The following is a 17,978-nucleotide window of genomic DNA, read 5'->3' as shown; positions in this document are numbered from 1 at the left end:
ATTTTTTATCAGTATTGTATGTGCTCCTGTATTAGGAGCACAAAAGGTCATGAGCTCGAACCCAGAGAACACGCATACATGATTGTGATGCATTGCAAGTCATTTCGGATAAAAGCATCTGCCAAATGCATAAATGTACATGGGTCAATATATGTGTATGAATCACATGTGTTGTTATGGTGGTCATCATGTGCGCTTTGCATTGAGGACCAAGCTGATACTCAAAGTCAGTATCGACTGGAATGATCATGTTTGTATTGTATACTACTCCTTGTTTTTGGAAAAGCAAAACATGTAAATAAACACACATCTAATCTGTATGATGCAAGCTCAGAGTTTAGTTCTAGTATAGGTCAAGGGGCCGACACAAAAAAAGAACTCAGTCTGTGGAAAGATGGGCGTGTTATTACCTAATCAACAAGACGGATGCCACTAACTCCTTGAATTTTTCTTGGAAGGCACAGTACCATCCGAACACTGTGTATCTAAGACGCGGCCTGGGCAGTAGTTTTATGTGTGGGGGGATTTCCCTTTGCATATGTTTTTGTCTTTAACAGGCATGGCCACTGCTGGTTGCTATATATAGCTCTAAGTGAGATGGATTGATTTACGGTCGGAAAAATAGACAGATAGGTGGCCCATAGACGAATAGGAGTGGTAGACAGATGGAGACAGGTGGCCCAAAAAAGCTGGCTTAAGAAGGCTGCTTGTTGCAGACAGTGGACCGAGTAACCCTGTGTAATGTCATTCAAATACATAGAAATCCTTAAGGGTTGAAAGGTCTGTAGTTAAGGTCTGTTTACATGGGTGGAACGATGATTGTTGGCTGTTTCTGCGAGTAAACAGTTAACCAAATGCAGGTGCAAAGGTGTAGTTCACATAAAAATTACTAATTGGTTACTTAGATTTATATTCACAACCTTCAATTAGACAAAAGAAAACGGGCCACTTTTCGGGCCACGGGTCCAGAAATGACAATCATAAAACAAGTTTATATTAACATATTTTTAACATATTTAGAGGTCCTGATGTATTTTTGTGTGAAGAACAAACTGAACTAAGGGTGTCACGAAATCGAAATTTATCGAAATTAAGTCATAACCTCAAACTTCGAATTAAAAAATGGAATTGTCGATGCTGCCACGCCCCCATGTCACATCCGGTCGGCTTGCCAAATGGAAAAAAAAACACGTGTTGAGTGCTGCGAGTCAACCTCTTCTAACTTCGCTAGCTACAGCCAGCTGGTGTCTGTGCCAAAACCGGCCATTTCTCTGAACTGAGATCTGTTTAAGTTTCACAACAACTTATTTCAGTTGCTTAAGAGTTATGAAAAAAGCATTTAAACATGACTTATTGGGGTATAGTCTCACAATCTCGTCTGGCGGTAATAAAAGCGCGTTTTTAAGGTGCAAAGTACTGACAGATGTTCATCTGACAGGAAGTTTCATTTTATCATGTGTGTGCGTGTACCATTTTTCCACTGGCAGCATGACGGACATGGCAGGGCATCTCCAGGTACGAGGTATAGAGATATTATATTTCATAAGTCTACTCTAAAAATGCCAAAAAAGGTAAAAATCGAGAATCGAATCGTGACATTAGAATAAAAAATGTAATCGAATCGTGGATTTGGAGATTTGTGACACCCCTAGACTGAACATTTATCAACACTTGTTAAATTGTTTACTCAGCCAGGCCGAGACCGTTCAAAGCACTTTTTTCTTTGGAAAGTCGATCAAGCCGGTATATGCAAACACGCTTTGCCACATATTGAAATGCGAAACAATCAGAATTGGATGGTTTACCCCTCAGACTGTTGAACACATCACCCTCTTGTACACAGTCAGCAGCTGATGGTGTTGACCTACATTAAGCTGTGTTATTAAGGTTACTGGTAATGATTAAGAGCGTAGTGTGTTCCCCGGGGTCCAATCAGAGCTGGTGTTGCTATCAGCGAAGAGGCACTTGTCCCAAGGTGAACCCAACTAAAGAGGCCCAGAGATGACGCATATTTACCTTTCATTTACAAGCACGCTATGGCTTTGCTGGGATTGGAAGTCTTTGTGTGTCCGTCTGGATTTGTTTGAGTAGAAATTCACCAAACCCAAAGGACACAGACATACAAAGAATCATGTAACGGGAGGCCACACCTCTCACTGAAATATAACTATATTTACATTCATGCATTTGCTGACTTAAAGTGCATTCAAACTATATTTTTGTAATGACAGTCGAACCCATGACCTTGGTGATGCCTAGTTGAGCTACGGCAAAATCAAAATGTACAAATGGTACAAAAGCTGTCACTGGGACTGTAACCCTTAAAAATGTCCTAATATGTACTATTTAGGTACCTTTAAAGTATCAATATGTACTAATATGCAGGTACAAAGGCGTACTTTTTAAAAGGGTACCGCACCAGTGACAGCTTTTGTACCTTTTTTCTGTGAGTGTGCTGTGGTTTGTAACTCTGGATTTAATGCACACAGGCCAACCGAGAGGGAGCGCACAGAGAGACTGATCAAGGCACGTCTGAGAGAGATCATGATGCAGAAGGACCTGGAAAACGTCACTTCGAAAGAGGTACAAACACAATCACATTGCTTGAAATTAAGTCCTTAAACCATTAAGTCTTGATGGATTTAATACAACAAGTAGATTCTTTAAACAAGTAACAGACAGAGCTGTCACCACTGTTTATATTGAGAGAAGATCGTTCACATCTGGTATTCAGAAAAGTGGCAATGGTTGATTCATAAATTGCATTTGATTTTCTTTCCAGTCTTGAGTATTTGGTGATGTCATTGGTAGCCGTGGTTAGATAACAACGTTTTGTGCTTAGATCCGCACGGAGCTGGAAATACAGATGGTCTGCAACCTGCGGGAATTCAAGGAGTTTATCGATAATGAGATGATCGTCATCCTGGGGCAGATGGACAGTCCCACCGAGATCTTCAACCATCTTTACCTGGTCAGTCTTTTACCCCCTTTTCCATCACACTTGTGGGGATTTTGATAAAAACCGAGGAGCTCAGATGCAAAAGCCACTTAATGCTTTGTTTGTACTCGCGCTTTGGTCCGCAACGCGAGCCTCAGCTGATCGCGCTTCTCAACAAATAGACGAGGCGTTTATAGTTGAGCGCCTGCTGTTGCACGATTCTTTAAAACGACAGAGGGCGACGCGAGCAATCGAGTCGACAAAAACAAAGAAGAGGTTCGCTGAAACAACCCTGGTGCTTGTAACATCAGAGCTTGATATAAATATGGGAACATGAATAAAACGTCAATCTCTTAAATATGTCTTTAATGAAATTCTAATGTTTAATAACGTTTTACTAAACAAACAGTACAGAAATCTCAAGGTTTGTATTTTATTCCTCATCTAGTGGTACATTTATTACAAATATAAGCCAATGATTCTCAATCATATGTAAAGAATTTGTGTTTTAAATGGTAAGGTTTTCGCGCAGTTACAAAAATTGCTGTGCACACCTCCATGCGAAATGAGGTCTCGCGCACCCAACGTGCACGACCGCCCACTCTGCGTTGACATCATTTTTGCCGCGCCACCAAAGCGTTCATGCGGACACGTCTAGTATTAACAAAGCTTTACGCAACCTAATGATATTAACTGAATGCTCTCAGCACATATCAAATACCTTCCCTTCAAAGTCTTTAGTAGTCTAAATGTAACGTTCACTTTCTGGTTGTCTTTCAAGGGTTCTGAGTGGAATGCGTCCAACCTTGAGGAGCTTCAAAGCAGTGGGTAAGCAACAATGTTATCCCCGACCAGTCTTTTTGAATGAATACATCCGGTCAGCTGCATGCAGTCATAGTTAATCTCACCACCCCGCTCATTTCCTCAGAGTCCGCTACATCCTGAATGTGACGCGAGAGATTGATAATTTTTTTCCCGGGGTTTTCGAGTACCACAACATCCGAGTGTATGACGAGGAGGCTACAAACCTCTTGGAGTATTGGAACGACACTTACAAGTTCATTTCCAAAGCAAAGTAAGTAACACACTTCGTAAATGCCCACTTCAGATAGATAAATAAAATACCTCACCATTCTCTACCAATTTTAATGCCCAGCAAAAACAAATGTGCACTTTTTTTGAAAATATGCTCATTTTCCAGCTCCCCTAGAGTTAAGAGTCTGGTGGTACCAGTTTAGCGTAGTGATATAACGCAGCGCCTGAAAATAGTACCTTGCTATTGAAAGTTACCAAGGGGACTATTTTCGGGCAGTGCGTAATATCACTATGCCTGCTGGAGCCATGTTACGGCAGCAAAGTCCTTGACTATTACGCCAGAATGAGAGTATAGTTCCTAGACATATCTGCCTAGAAAATCACAACTTTTAATTTTCTGTCGGTCTTAGTACACGATGTAACTACAGAAGAAACTCTATTTTTGAGCGTGATGCTAATGGTCTAATCCGATTCAATGGATTATGCTAAGCAATGCTAAAAGTGGTAGCGCCAGACCTGGAGATCAGCTGAATAGATTCCAAAACGGTAAAAATCAAAAGGGGAGCTGGAAAATGAGCATATTTTCAAAAAAAGTGGAGTGTCCCTTTAAGGTAAATGAACGTGTTAAATGGTGTTGTATTGAACTCTTGTGCTGCAGAAGAGATGGGGTCAAATGTTTAGTGCACTGTAAGATGGGAGTGAGTCGTTCTGCCTCCACCGTGATCGCTTATGCCATGAAGGAGTATGGCTGGGATCTGGAGAGAGCCTTTGACCATGTAAAGGAGCGTCGCTCGGTCACCAAACCCAACCCATCGTTCATGAAACAGCTGGAGGAGTACCAGGGAATCCTTTTAGCCAGGTACGGTCCAAACATGGGTCACGATGGTTCCGAAATTGCCTCTTGATCCCACACACACCCGTACCTTTTGAATAAAGAGCTAAATAATAGCCTTACTGACACACTTTGACTCTGCATTATAAGTAATACTCTCAAAGAAGGTCAACAGAGACTGTGGTTAAAGTTTCAATAAAGTAAACACTCCTGGATTTGATACAATGGCATTGCGTTTCATCGCTATTGTCATTTGATGCGCATGTTACGTCTGAGTAGCCGTCTCTCCGCATTCCTTTTGTTGTGCAGCTTTTGCTGTCATACTTTGCTTTCATGTCTGCATTCTCAAGCTGTGTGCTTTTGGCAAAAGAAAAATCACCGCCCTTAGTGTTTAACCCAACCTCAATGTCCACATTGAACTCATTCTCTCGCTTTTGTGTCCGTTCCTTCAGCAAACAGAGGCATAATAAGCTGTGGCGTTCGCACTCGGACAGCTACCTGGCGGAGGGTCATGAGATGATCTGTAAAGCTTCACGCCCACCGGACCGCTCTGACCCTCAAAATGACAACAATAATGGTGCTCCTTCCATCCAGCAGATGCTGGCTCTGACTGTGCTTGAATCTCAGCATGCTGTGGTTGACAACATCCCTCCATGCACAACCACAGGTGAAACATCAAAAGAAAACACTATTACCTCTCACGAAGACCCGTTCCTCCCGCCTCTCATCAGACAGCGGGCGGCCACAGTGGTACCCGAGCAGAATATGTCAAAGAAAGTAGCATTGACGGAGCCTGTCGCTGATGCTCACCCACCACCCTCTCTTCACCTCCTCACTCCTTCACCTGAACAGGAGGGTGATACAACTACAGACCTCGATGCCCAGTCATCTCACCATGTGCCTGAGCCAAAAACAGACTGTGTTGAGCTGTCCCCAGACACGCCCGATCAAAACGGCTCTTATCAAGTGTCGGAATCCACTGTGTCGCAAAACTTAGAACTGTGCCTGGATGCTGTCAGCAACAATGAGGAGGGAAATCTGCCGTCTTCGAGCACGCCCGAGGCTGACAGCCCCTCAGAAGCCCCCGCGGTACTGTCACACAGCTCCAATGATGATAACAACAACCCGACCGCTGCTGATTTGAAAGCAGCGGATGCTGATGCATCTCACCTCAGCACGGATAGCATAGACTTTTTTAGTGCCAGAGAGAAGTTTCAATGTCTGTCTCAGGACAGTCAGACCGCTGTGCGGTCGCCTCACTCCAGATGCACCCCACCCTTGGAGGGCCTCGATGAAGAAGGAGATGAGGTAAGAATTGGCCCCCGCTTTAAAAATCTTGCACATTTTTGTCATGAAAGATAAACTGGCATTATGAAACTAATGGGAATGAATTGTAAGTCTTGGCACAGTAATGGTTGGCAAGTGATGTCAATGCAACACTGCCCCCTTCTGATATAAATCAGAATGGCACTTATATGAACAGGACATTTCACAAGACTTTATTAGGATGTCAAATATTTTCTTGTGTCCCCAGAGTACATATGTGAAGTTCTAGCTCAGAATATCATATAGATAATTTATCATCATGTTAAAATTGCCACTTTGTAGGTGTGAGCAAAAATGTGCCATTTTGGGTGTGTCCTTTAAAATGCAAATGAGCTGATCTCTGCACTAAATGGCAGTGCTGTGGTTGGATAGTGCAGATTAAGGGGTGGCATTATCCCCTTCTGACATCACAAGGGGAGCCAAATTTCATGAAAATCAGATTTTTTTTCGTGTTTATGTCCTCTCCAAGTATTTTTATTCACCTTTATATTGATTCAAATGCGAAGTATGCAACAAGAAATTATAAATATTGAACTCTATGGTCATTTTGCATTACTTCCTTTTGTGTAAATTTAAAAAAATGTTTTTGTCCTCTCTTGTAATAGTTTTGTCTGTTGTCTACCCTAGTGCCACACCTACTCGGAAATCAATAGTGATGCAGAGCCCCACCCTCCTCTTCATGACAACAGCATGTCTGTGCGTCATATAGTTACTGAACTGGAATCCATATCGCACACCTGCAGCCCGCCACTGACATTAAAATCACATCAAACTGGAGCAACACTGGAGGAGGTGGATGAGGAAACCACTTCAGATCCTCATTCCCCCTCCGAAAGGCCCTCAGGAACTGTGCGGCGGGCTACCGAGCAACTGGAGCTTATATTGCGTCAGGGTCAAGATGTAACTTCCTCTCGCTCTACTCCCCCCTCTCCGTGTTCGGACTGTCCAGAGCTGCAGTCCTCTACCAGTCAACCAGAAAACAATGTGACGCAAACCCAAACTGAGCCCCAAAAACCTACAGACAGAAAGGAAGAAAACACCAAAGTGCTCGACGATGAGGATTCCGGAATAATTCCTGATCCGTCCTTCTCTGTGTATCTAGAAGGCAGCGTTTCCGTGGAGGTCGATCCGATCACGTCGAACCCTACTTTGGAGCCTAGCTCTGCCTCTTCATCTCTGCTGTGGCTGGAGGGTGTGACCGAGTTGGAGACGGACGTGGATGAGATATTAAAGCCCCAGGGTCGACTGGCACGCAGCAGTGAGGACTTGCAAAAGATCCAGGAGACCCTCCGAGAGCTCCAGGCTTTTTTATATGAGGCTGGAGGTTTATGTGTGGGACAGTCAGAAGACAGCCAGGCACCCCAGGGCCAGTGGGACTATATACAGGGCGAACATCGCACCTCGGATCCCAAAGCGCCTTCGGTGTGGCAGAGAGCCATGGAAATTGAAGCCCGAATTAGACAGGCCGGTCTCACACCTCCCTCGCTCATGAAACGCTCGGCGTCTCTCGCAAAACTGGACCGACTGGAGCTCTCTACTCACGATTTGAGCGATTGGGACTTTCACCCCGCCGCCACAGGCTTTCCTCAGGCCTCCTCTTGCTTTTTATCCACATTTGACTCTTTGCCGGTCACCCACAGCCATGATGATGCTCACAAAAAGCAGCGCGTTCTACCTCAGGGTCTTTCTTCTGAATCTGGTGTACATTTAATAGAGACAGGCTGGAATAAAGACTGCGCCCATATTTCACCCTCATGCCCAGAGCCGAGACAAGCAAGTGGGGCCGGTCCCCCTGAACATCAACCCGCCGTGTCAACGCGACCGCAACATGCAAAAACTCACCCCGTTCGGCGTTTCCGCAAAGCAATGGATAAGAAAAAGACAGTGAGTGTTTTGTACAACACCATGTGACCATTACCGAACGTCGACATGGTGCGGTCGTTGCCGTGTTGACTGACTGCAAGTTTCGTTCAGTGAAGTCTAAGCTAAGTTTGCAGATGTGTATATGCTACTGTATGTGTGAATGAGGGCGTTTGCGAGCGAATGAATGTGGAGTTGTGTTCAGACTCTTTCAGGTAGCAAGCAATGCAAACAAGTGAGTTGTTTTCTTAAAAACGTGCACTTTACTCTCTTGTTTTTCTTTTTTTTATCGTTTTAAGTTTTTTTTAGATAGCATTTTTATTTGAATATTTTGCACTGTTTGAACGGTAGAGTTGACTGTATGCTTGTGGAGTCAGGAGTCTGTTTGCAAACCAATGTAAACTTGACATGAACTCTTTTATCCTGTGCTTTAGCTAAGACTATTATGAAATAATAAAACTGCACTATTTTAAATGCTTTTGTCATTCATGCTGTCACGGTCAATATTGTATTGTCAATAAGACTGGCACATTATTACAGAGCACGAAATTTTAATGTTTATCAAAGATGATCTACGTGTCTGTGCCGCAGGGATGACGTATTTTTGTAGGCCAACCCAGAAGTTAGCGGGACTTTTTTTAATAAGTTAGCGGGACTTTGGATATTCTAAAAAATAAGCTCTGTGTTTAACTAAAGCTAAAGATAGTAACACGTTTTGTACAACAAGTTAATCTTGTTGAATACAAATTTTATGAATTTTAAAGTGTAACTGCGTTTACTGAAAATATTAAAAGCCGAATTTAGCCTCCTGTGAAGTTTACCTTATCTGTTAAGTGTAATAAACTTTTGTTAAACACGTCTTATTTTTTATAGGACCCCCTCGATAAAGAGATGGATCATCTCAAGGGGCTATCCTTAAATAAATAAATAAAAGGGAACCAGTAACTTAACTTCCGGTTGCCCTAAAAACAAACGTCAACCCTGCTCCGAGAACTGTCGACAGTAAACTTTATCAACTGGGCAAAGTTCAAGAAGAACCGTTGAGCACGTGACACGAGCTTAGGACTGATCATCAGATGGTCACCCTTCCGGAGAATGCATGTAAGTTATAGCGTTAAAATGTCGAAAACATCCAATGTAAGGACACACTTTTGATGATGTGTCCCATCATGCCCACCTGTTCCGAAACGTAACTTACCCTGACCAAGATTTACCCCCCATACAACTCCAAAAACACCACTACCTCTCCTAGTAACAAGGCTTATTTTGGAAAAAGTGGTCACCTACTGATTAGTACGGAGAAAGTCCAGTGTGTGTTTTGATTCCTAGAGGTGCAGCATTGCTGTTTAAACAATAGCGCCACATGGTGGCATAGAGCAGCAGCAGTGCAGTAATGTGTTTGACAGGAACTAAATGTTGTGTTTGCTATATTATTTAGTTTGTTTAATATTTATTCTTTCTTTTATCGTTGTAATTAAATTTTAAATCAGGATTAAACTGGAGAGAGCATACAGATGGATAGTGTAGGACTATAATCACCTGATCAAAAGATAAATTGACATAAATTGAAATTAAACATGCTAAAAAATAACTTGTAAAGTTCTATTGCAATTTATTTCACGTCGTCTTCGCTTTAAACCAAGTACACCCCTGGTGCTTATTAGTGAAGCAGTGGCGATGAAGTGTTAAATTTATTCAAGTTCATTTTCAACTCCATCTGGCACCAGTGGCTTTTATGTTTGAATATTCTCCTTCCAGTACCTACATCGACTGACTTAAATTAGTATTTTGTAGTATTTTTCTTGAAATAGGCCTACCCCAGAGATTTTAAGTAAATATTTAAATAATTTAATAGCACATTTACATGTTTAACCTCAAAAACATTTAATTTTACTGCTACATAAAAAACATAGTTGTCCATTTTGCCAGAGTTCTCATTTTTCTGATATATTGTAAACTGTAAACAATACGCAGCGTTTTTGTCCAATCAACATATATATATTTACGTTACTTTAACTAATAAAATCAAGTTGAAATTGTTTAATTTATTTCTTTTAAGTTATGTCAACTTATCACAAGCTAAAACTTTGTCAAAATAGTAGGTTACATTTTTTTAACATTTGCTGCATTTTGTTTTTACAGTGGTCACATGATAAACAATTAATATATATTTTTTGTCAGGATTTAGAATTCTGTGATTTTTTTTTTCCAACAGCGGCGCTGCAAGAACAGACGTTATGATGACGTCAAAGTACTGCGAGAGCCTTTTATCAACTTAGAAGCCCCCCCCAAAAAAAGTTGGAACGCCCTGTAATTCCCCCGCAAACTACTAACCTCATAGCTTTATTTTTCGTTGCTTGTTTAACAGACTAAGTTATGCAACACAAACGATTTTTATGTGGATTTCTTTAATTTGTCACGTTAAACAAAGTGAGAATTGAGAGCTACATGCAACTTTTTACTTAAAGGGGCCATGGCACAAGACTTTTTTAAGATGTCAAATAATTCTTTGGTGTCCATATTTGAAGTTTTAGCTCAAAACACCATATAAATAATTTATTATAACGTGTTAAAATTGTCACTTTATAGGTGTGTGCAAAAATGTGCCGTTTTAGGTGTGTCCTTTAAAATGCAAATGAGCTGATGAAATTCAAACACTGATCACAATGATGATAGTTTGTAACAATTAAAACTCAATTGTGCTTTTCTCTGCACTAAATGGCAGTGCTGTGGTTGGATAGTACAGATTAAGGGGTGGTATTATTATAATAAGAGCTCCTTATGACATCACAAGGGGAGCCACATTTCAACGACCTATTTTTTCATGTGCTTGTAGAGAATACCAAAACTAAGTTACTGGGTTGATCTTTTTCACATTTTCTAGGTTGATAGAAGCACTGGGGACCCAATTATAGCACTTAAACATGAAAAAAGTCTGATTTTCATGCCATGGCCTCTTTAAGTTCCTCCAGCCAATGAGGAATAAAATAGGGATAAAATAAAGTTCCAATAATATTTAAAGATCAACTGATCTGATTGAAGAAAGTGTCTATAATATCAACTATATAAATATGACTTCTAAAAACAACAAGAAGTCCTTAAGCTAATACCATATCTTGGAAGAACCCTATTAATATAACTTAGTGCTCCCGTGGTACCCATAAATATCAATAAATGTAGACTAGTAACAGTATGATGGTGTCAGATGGTAACACCACGGTGCTAAATGAATATCTTTCTGTTAGCACTTAGCTTTGATCAAACATTTAATTTGCATTAAATGACAACGTTTGAAACTTTATTCTTTATTCAGAATGACTTAAAAATGTGAATGATATAATTTAGCCACACATACAACACTACAGCAGCACTCCACACAAACCACTGCGTCAACCAAAAAAAAAAAACTTTAAATATAAATAATGTTCTCATAATGTTGTCCTAAACTGTTGATTTATATCAAACATTTCTTCAGTGAAAGAACCCAATTGCAATTCTCTCTAAAATCCCACCTATATGTTTGTTCAGAGCTTCACCACTGAACAGACTCGTATATTTTTCTCTGAAAACATCAATGTTTCCCAATGCCTTGTGCTTTTCTGTATGGCCGTGTTTTCTTGTTTTTCAGGCTCACCTGATACTTCAAACCCTGAAGGCACATCACTCAGGCTCAAAATAAACCCGAGAAACATCTATTTTAAGATTCTCCAAAACATTTCGTTGTATCTCAGGGCTTTATCTCTGTGAGCAAATGGTTTTATTCTAGATCTGCCACCTTTTATGAAAGCACAATTAGATTTTTGATGAACTACCGCAGGTGTTTCACACCAAAGACCAATCTGTTAAGGGCAATAAGCTTTAATGGTAATGTTGAAGGAAGCACTGAATTGATGCCGTGAAGGAAACTTAAACAAAACAAGGACTCGTTTGTTTGTTGTTGAGTGATTCAACAGATTCAACCGACAGATTACACCGATTCACGTACCCAAGAGTTGATAAGAAAGGTCACGTTAGCACCATTTTTTTTAAAGCGTGCACACTGCGTTGTATGTATTTGATGCATTCGTTGCATGTAGGAAATAAATAATGAATATTGCACAGATCTGATTCATATTGAAAAGAATCATTTATGTACCTGAAAATGGTTATCTTTTCTGTATTAGTTTCAGTTCATATTACATAATTAGTAATAATCAATCTGGCTGATGATAGTAATAATAATAATAATAAATCATGCTGTTGACATAAAGAACAGAGAATAGCTGCCGATCAGCTGTCAGATGTTCCCTTCAGGGTGCTTACACACTAGAGAAATCAAACATTGCTTTTACAAACATGTTTTCCTCTATTGTAATGTGCCTCTATTCTCCATCCCCTTTCCAAGAAGAGGCAATGTGCCTGTTTAAAACCAAAATGTGCCTGCGTAAAACTAAAACGTGACATTTAACATTTCCTTCTGAATTCAGCACTACCACCGAGTCTCTGGCTGAGCGATGGGATGATGGCTTTTAAAAACAACGCTAAGGTACGCAGCACAGACTGGCCCTGCTGTCCAAGAGAGCACCAGATTGGTACTGGTCAGTTAGTGGGTTTAGTTCGTAGTGTGTGGTGGTTGTAAACTTTCAAAGTGAAGACAAGCCCAGAGATCTGAGCAAGTGGAAGAAGAGGACGGGGCATTTGAACCAATCGACCAATCGCAGCTCACGTTCGTTGTATATCCCCAGGCATGCTCCTCCCACCCCTTAGTTTCCCGTAGGCCCTGGAGCTTTGTCACTTCTCCATGAGTGACAGCTGTATGATATGTTGCAGCTCCTCTTCTTCTCGTCTTTGACGAAGCTCCGCCTCTTCCTGTTCGCGGGCGGACAGCTCCATGGCTAAACGCAGCTGCTCGTTGTAGCTGCGTGGTGGCTTATTGGTCGGTGTGCTTCGAGGGCTCTCCGCAGGGCTGGGTTTGTGCTGTGGGGTTCTGGGTAATGGGAGAAAAGAGACTTCTGTAAATCAATATTAAAGCTATACATTTTCACAGAATGTTCTTTATGTAGGATGATTTATCTAGAAAACACAGTAAATCACAAATAAAGATTTTTCACAGACTCTTGGTTATAGTATTCCCATTGCAGATATAAAGATATCAAGACCTTAACAGCTTAAATAGCACACATAAATTCACATAAAATTATATTCAAGCCTTTAAATAACTGAGTGATAGATAAAAGAAGTGCAGTCTTGTTTTAGCTATAAAAGCTTTAAGAATAATGACACGCACAACTGTTTCTCATTCAAGTCGGCTGCTGCAGGCGAGGCAACTCGACCCGTTTTAAACTCTGTGAAGATCAAAAAGAGGTTGTAAACCTCTGTGAATTTCTATGAGCTTTACCCAGTACTGTGTATTGACAGTCAAGCCTGTGTGAATAGCTTCAGTAAATGTGATGGGTGTGTGATTCTGTCGCTGACTGTTGTGGATGAGATGTGTCAGCAGGAGGCGGAAGAAGAGGAATACTGACTGCAGACCTTTCAAGGCGGTTCGGGTCACAGGGCGAAGGGTGTGTCCCTGGTTTACTGTTGGTCAAAGCTTCCCAGATGGTCACCTGCAGTGATGGAGATAAATGAGGAATGTGTGAGAAGGTACATTGTGGCCTAATTACGTTTGACACAATAATAGAAAAGCTAATACATCGTAACTCTTGCATGTTGATGTTTTTTTGGAACCAATTGCCATTTTTGATCGGCTTAATTTGTGATTGTCAACAATAGACTGTAAACATATATGGACGTCGTGCCTATTGACATGACGCTCGAGCCTGTCCCAATTTAAATACGACTCCAGTGCGCCCTCTTGGACACGCCTCAAGGGTCCCTATGGTCTGCACTACATGATGTCATCAAAGTGTGGACTCTGACGAAGTCCACAAGTGCGGAGTGTGCCATTTGGGACAGGGCTATAGTTGTCGGGGCCTTCAGTCTATATCTTGGCAGCACGACACCGCGTATCACTAGCGGATAACCGAAAATGGGCATAAAGGCGTGGGGTAGAGCTGAGGTGACAGTAGTGACAGTTCACCTGTCATTCAAGTGGCCACGCCCTTATTTATGCAGAAATTTAAGGCTTAAAGAGCACCTATTTCATTGCTAAAAAACACGTTATTTCGGGTATTTGGTATAATACAATGTGTTCGCGTCGTTTATGGTTAAAAAACACATTATTTTCCACATACCGTACATTTTTGTAGCTCCAGTTTCACTCTCTTTTTGAAACGCACAGATTTGAGAAGCGCTGTGGCCCTGATTGGCCAGCTAATCTGTAGGTTGTGATTGGCCTGAGTACCTCTGACGTCAGCCGGAAATGTGACGCTCCTTACCATGTTTGAAAGATTCACGCACAATGCAATGCTAACAGGAGTTAATTTACAGGCTGTGAGTCTGAAGCGGGAGGAATTATGATAATGCCGGTCTTGTCTACATCACCAATCCCAGGAAGTAAACTGTTGCCTACAATCCGTGTGTTTGTTGCAGTCCAAGAAAAAATAAAAGAGATTTACGTTGGAGACGATAAATCGCGTCATAGTTTATTTTGGGGTATGTACCTTTTGCATATCGTTAACATGTACTAATACACACTTACCAAAGGATATTTAAAAACGTGAAACGGACAATGGGTGCTCTTTAAAGGTGCAGTGTCTAATTTTTTGAAGGATCTCTTGACAGAAATGCAAAAAAATATACAAAACTAAATTATCAGGGGTGTATAAAGACCTTTCATAATGAACTGTTATGTGTTTATTGCCTTAGAAGGAGACGTTTTATCTGCGTACACAGAGGGTCCCCTTACATGGAAGCCGCCATTTTGTGCAGCCATGTTTCTACAGAAGCCCTTAACGGACAAACTTTTTTACTAAGTTGCCTCCAATGTTTCATGTTTGTCAGGTGGTGGCTGCCATAGCTTTTCTTATGTGTTTCAAAAGCAAGAGGTGAGCAGTGGACTGAGCCGTATGTTGCAATTCGCAACCTCACCACTAGATTCCGCTAAAATTTACACACTGCACCTTTAATGTAATTTAAACGGATGAGTTAGTAAAATGTCACCCCCTTGACAGTAGTAACCAGCCACCTCAGCTTCACCCATTTCCCCCCTCTTTACCCATTTTTCAGTTATCCGGTTATTCAGTTATTTCGGTTTATGCGCAGTGATGTGCAGCCAAGATTCCAACGGCAGGCACCGCCTACTTTTTAAGCTTCAAAAAAGTTCTTTACAAACCTGCTTCCATATAACAATATGTCAAACATCAATTTTGAGGTTGGCTGCAATTTTGTTACTTAACATTAGATTTACATGACAACAATGTACAAAAAAACGATTGTTAAAGCGCACATCTGCGTAAACGTGTGCCATTAGCCAGCAATGTCATTGACGGATTGCCAAGTCCCACGGAATTGTGCTTTTTTTTTAACTCTTGCCGTCGGTTGTTTTTTTCTGCAGGTTCAAGTTGGAAGTATTTTGTTCTTCAGCTGTCCATCTTAAGGCATGATGATTTTATTTTTGGAAACCGACTCTGTTTATGATTCCTACTACGCAGTTAACAACAAGAAACAGTTTGGAATGCAAAACAGTGACTGTAAAATAGTAACACTGCATTGGGCTGGTTTTGCCATGAAGACCTGGCAACCCTGAAAACTGCACTTCAAAACACAGTTGTCATATAAATGAACAGCCAAAACGCATAAACAGTTTCACATTTTTAGTGTCGTGTAAACGGCCCCTCAGTAAGGACAGAAACATGATGCCTCGCACATGACGCTTGGTTGGACACAGTGTTAATATAATGTATATTTCTGGATTTTGTTGACATGCCCATCTGTTAGCGCGTAAAAGCCCGCATGCTCATGTCAGACCTGGTCATACTCTGATCCAGCTTCTATCAGACTCTGTTGTATGGCGTACTGCAGCAGGTCATCTTCTTCTTCTCTTATGTTCTGCCTCTGGTTTCCTCCTAACACGCTGTAGCCTCGCGGTGCTTCAAACACACTGGGTGGAATCTCCCATCCACGACCTGAGTCTGATACATGAATCACACACATACACAATGATGCATGCTGCACTTGGTTTATGGGATCAAATATATTGACAAACAGATTTACATCAGTATTTTAAGCGGTGCAATATGCAATACAATCATTAAACATTTATTCAATCAATTCATCGCTTGCTATTACAAACAGCAAGTGCTTTGTCTTAAAGAATGTTATTACTTTGTAGCGTTGCATTTCTTCATCTGTTATATCATCTTTAATGCTTTGCAATAATCACATTTGTAGGCAGGTTGATTCATACTCGTGGAACTGGAGCTGGATACGCTGGAGGAGTCGCTGCCTGGAGACGGTGTCTCAGTCTTGGGACTCTCCTTCTGTCCTTCACCCTCCACCCGAAGCACTCCACCCTCCTCGCAGCCATTCAGGTTCCCGAAGGTGATGCGAGCGTTCAGGATGTGATAGATGGGAATTTCTGAGGTGATGAGATGCATTAGCTCAATAGCTTAAAACAACATGAGTGTTTCTAACCTGGTGATAAATTCAATAGGAAAATGCCAAAGGAATGTGGTTTACTCAAAACGTAGATATTAAAATGCATCTTTTATTAACTGCAAGTTTTTGCTCTTTTTACCTATCTTGACAGGGAATCCAGGGGGCAGGCGTAAGGTGATAAAATCCCGAAGTTTAGCAAACAGGGCGTTGGAGATGGCCATGAGGTCAATGATAGGAACGACCTGCTCCGCCAGAGATAAAGGATGCGATTCACACAACCAAAGCTTAGCTTTGAATCTGGGTAAACATACAGACACAAAACCACAAAGTTTGCCACAGTCAACCAAACATTAGTTTCATAATGAAAGCAGTTTTGGTTTAAAGCAGTACCTTTGCGTTTTGGTGGTGAGGTGACAGGGCTGGCCGATGTCTCTCGGACTCTGACTCAGACTGGGATTAAAGTATTCCTCAGCCGTCAGGGCCGAAGGGTTCGTAACAGGGCACGATATCTGAGTCACCATAGTGTGCTGTGAAACACACACACATATACACACTCGAGGCTTCAGAAATAACGTAATAATAGAAAGACATCTAAAGAAAGACATCTGTTCACTCACTCCATTGTTTGGCCCCACATGCTGTTCGGCAATACCCAGGAATGACTGCAGAGGCGTCTTACCGCCTGATACAAAACAAAACACAGCGGGTCACAGTACAGCAAGCACCCACAACAGCAGAAAGGCACAGGCGTTGTTTGTTTGGGAATAATGTAAGTGGGCAGGGAAATCATGAAGTGTCATTTTCGCTATGGGATGCCCACCAGTGCACACACTTCAAATTTTTTCATGAATTCATGTCTTATGGAATAGCAAAAGTCTTTGGAAAGGACAAACTGGTCAGTGACGTACCTTTAGCTTTTGTTTTGTTCTGGTCGGTGAGATGGTCAGTACGTGTCCGCGTGATCAATTCTACGTTAGAGGCGCAATAAACCTAAAGACGAGACATTGAACAACACAGAACATATGAGTTTTTATTAATTCATTTCATTGGCTCTTTCTAATCCCTTCATTCAAGGCAATGAACAGAAGCATACAAAAGTTTGCAACTGTGTAACATCATACAAAATTAAGGCATATTGCATGAATATTAATGGGTCATGCAGACGTTGCTTGGTAACCTCCTGAGAGCAACCAGTCAAAAACCATAATTAATATTCATGAGCCAAACCTTCAACTACAGTGGATTAGTGATTTTGATGAGTGTACACTTCTGCCTAAGTATAGCTACAGTATAACATAAAAATTATATACTTATGTGTTCATTGTGAAATAAATACTTTCATATACATGAAGAGCTCAGATGTCAAAGCCGAAAACACCAACTACGTCAAACATTAGATAATATTTAGCGAATGCTCTCGGACAGTATTACCGTGGGTTCACACCAGCCGCGTTTAAGGCGTCAAAA

The 17,978-nt window shown here is 41.3% G+C and overlaps 2 protein-coding genes across 7 annotated transcripts in view; one reads left to right on the top strand and one right to left on the bottom strand.

The window, feature by feature from the left end:
• ssh2a (slingshot protein phosphatase 2a) overlaps positions 1-8,465 on the top strand; it is a 28,406-nt gene extending 19,941 nt beyond the window's left edge. For both annotated transcript variants that reach the window (XM_055196710.2, XM_055196708.2), the window contains 7 exons: positions 2,490-2,583; positions 2,843-2,971; positions 3,720-3,766; positions 3,867-4,013; positions 4,632-4,832; positions 5,258-6,113; positions 6,759-8,465. In XM_055196710.2, coding sequence (XP_055052685.2) covers positions 2,490-2,583; positions 2,843-2,971; positions 3,720-3,766; positions 3,867-4,013; positions 4,632-4,832; positions 5,258-6,113; positions 6,759-8,042 — 2,758 coding nt within the window. In that variant the 3' untranslated portion in view covers positions 8,043-8,465. The remainder of the gene's footprint in view (positions 1-2,489; positions 2,584-2,842; positions 2,972-3,719; positions 3,767-3,866; positions 4,014-4,631; positions 4,833-5,257; positions 6,114-6,758) is intronic.
• Positions 8,466-12,131: 3,666 nt separating this feature from the next.
• ankrd13b (ankyrin repeat domain 13B) overlaps positions 12,132-17,978 on the bottom strand; it is a 37,402-nt gene continuing 31,555 nt past the window's right edge. For 2 of the 5 annotated variants that reach the window (XM_055196706.2, XM_055196702.2), the window contains exons 8-15: positions 17,420-17,501; positions 17,129-17,193; positions 16,902-17,038; positions 16,651-16,808; positions 16,297-16,491; positions 15,882-16,045; positions 13,503-13,579; positions 12,132-12,957 (exon numbers count right to left, since the gene is read on the bottom strand). In XM_055196706.2, the coding sequence (XP_055052681.1) occupies positions 12,762-12,957; positions 13,503-13,579; positions 15,882-16,045; positions 16,297-16,491; positions 16,651-16,808; positions 16,902-17,038; positions 17,129-17,193; positions 17,420-17,501 (1,074 nt within the window). In that variant the 3' untranslated portion in view covers positions 12,132-12,761. Of the gene's footprint in view, positions 12,958-13,368; positions 13,580-15,881; positions 16,046-16,296; positions 16,492-16,650; positions 16,809-16,901; positions 17,039-17,128; positions 17,194-17,419; positions 17,502-17,978 lie in introns of all 5 variants that reach the window. The other 3 variants (XM_055196703.2, XM_055196705.2, XM_055196704.2) reach the window with 3 other exon arrangements.

Source organism: Misgurnus anguillicaudatus, chromosome 24, assembly GCF_027580225.2.
Source record: "Misgurnus anguillicaudatus chromosome 24, ASM2758022v2, whole genome shotgun sequence".
Taxonomy (NCBI): Eukaryota; Metazoa; Chordata; class Actinopteri; order Cypriniformes; family Cobitidae; genus Misgurnus; species Misgurnus anguillicaudatus.
The sequence above is the reverse complement of the archived record's forward strand: the minus strand, read 5'-3'. Positions and strand labels throughout refer to the sequence as shown.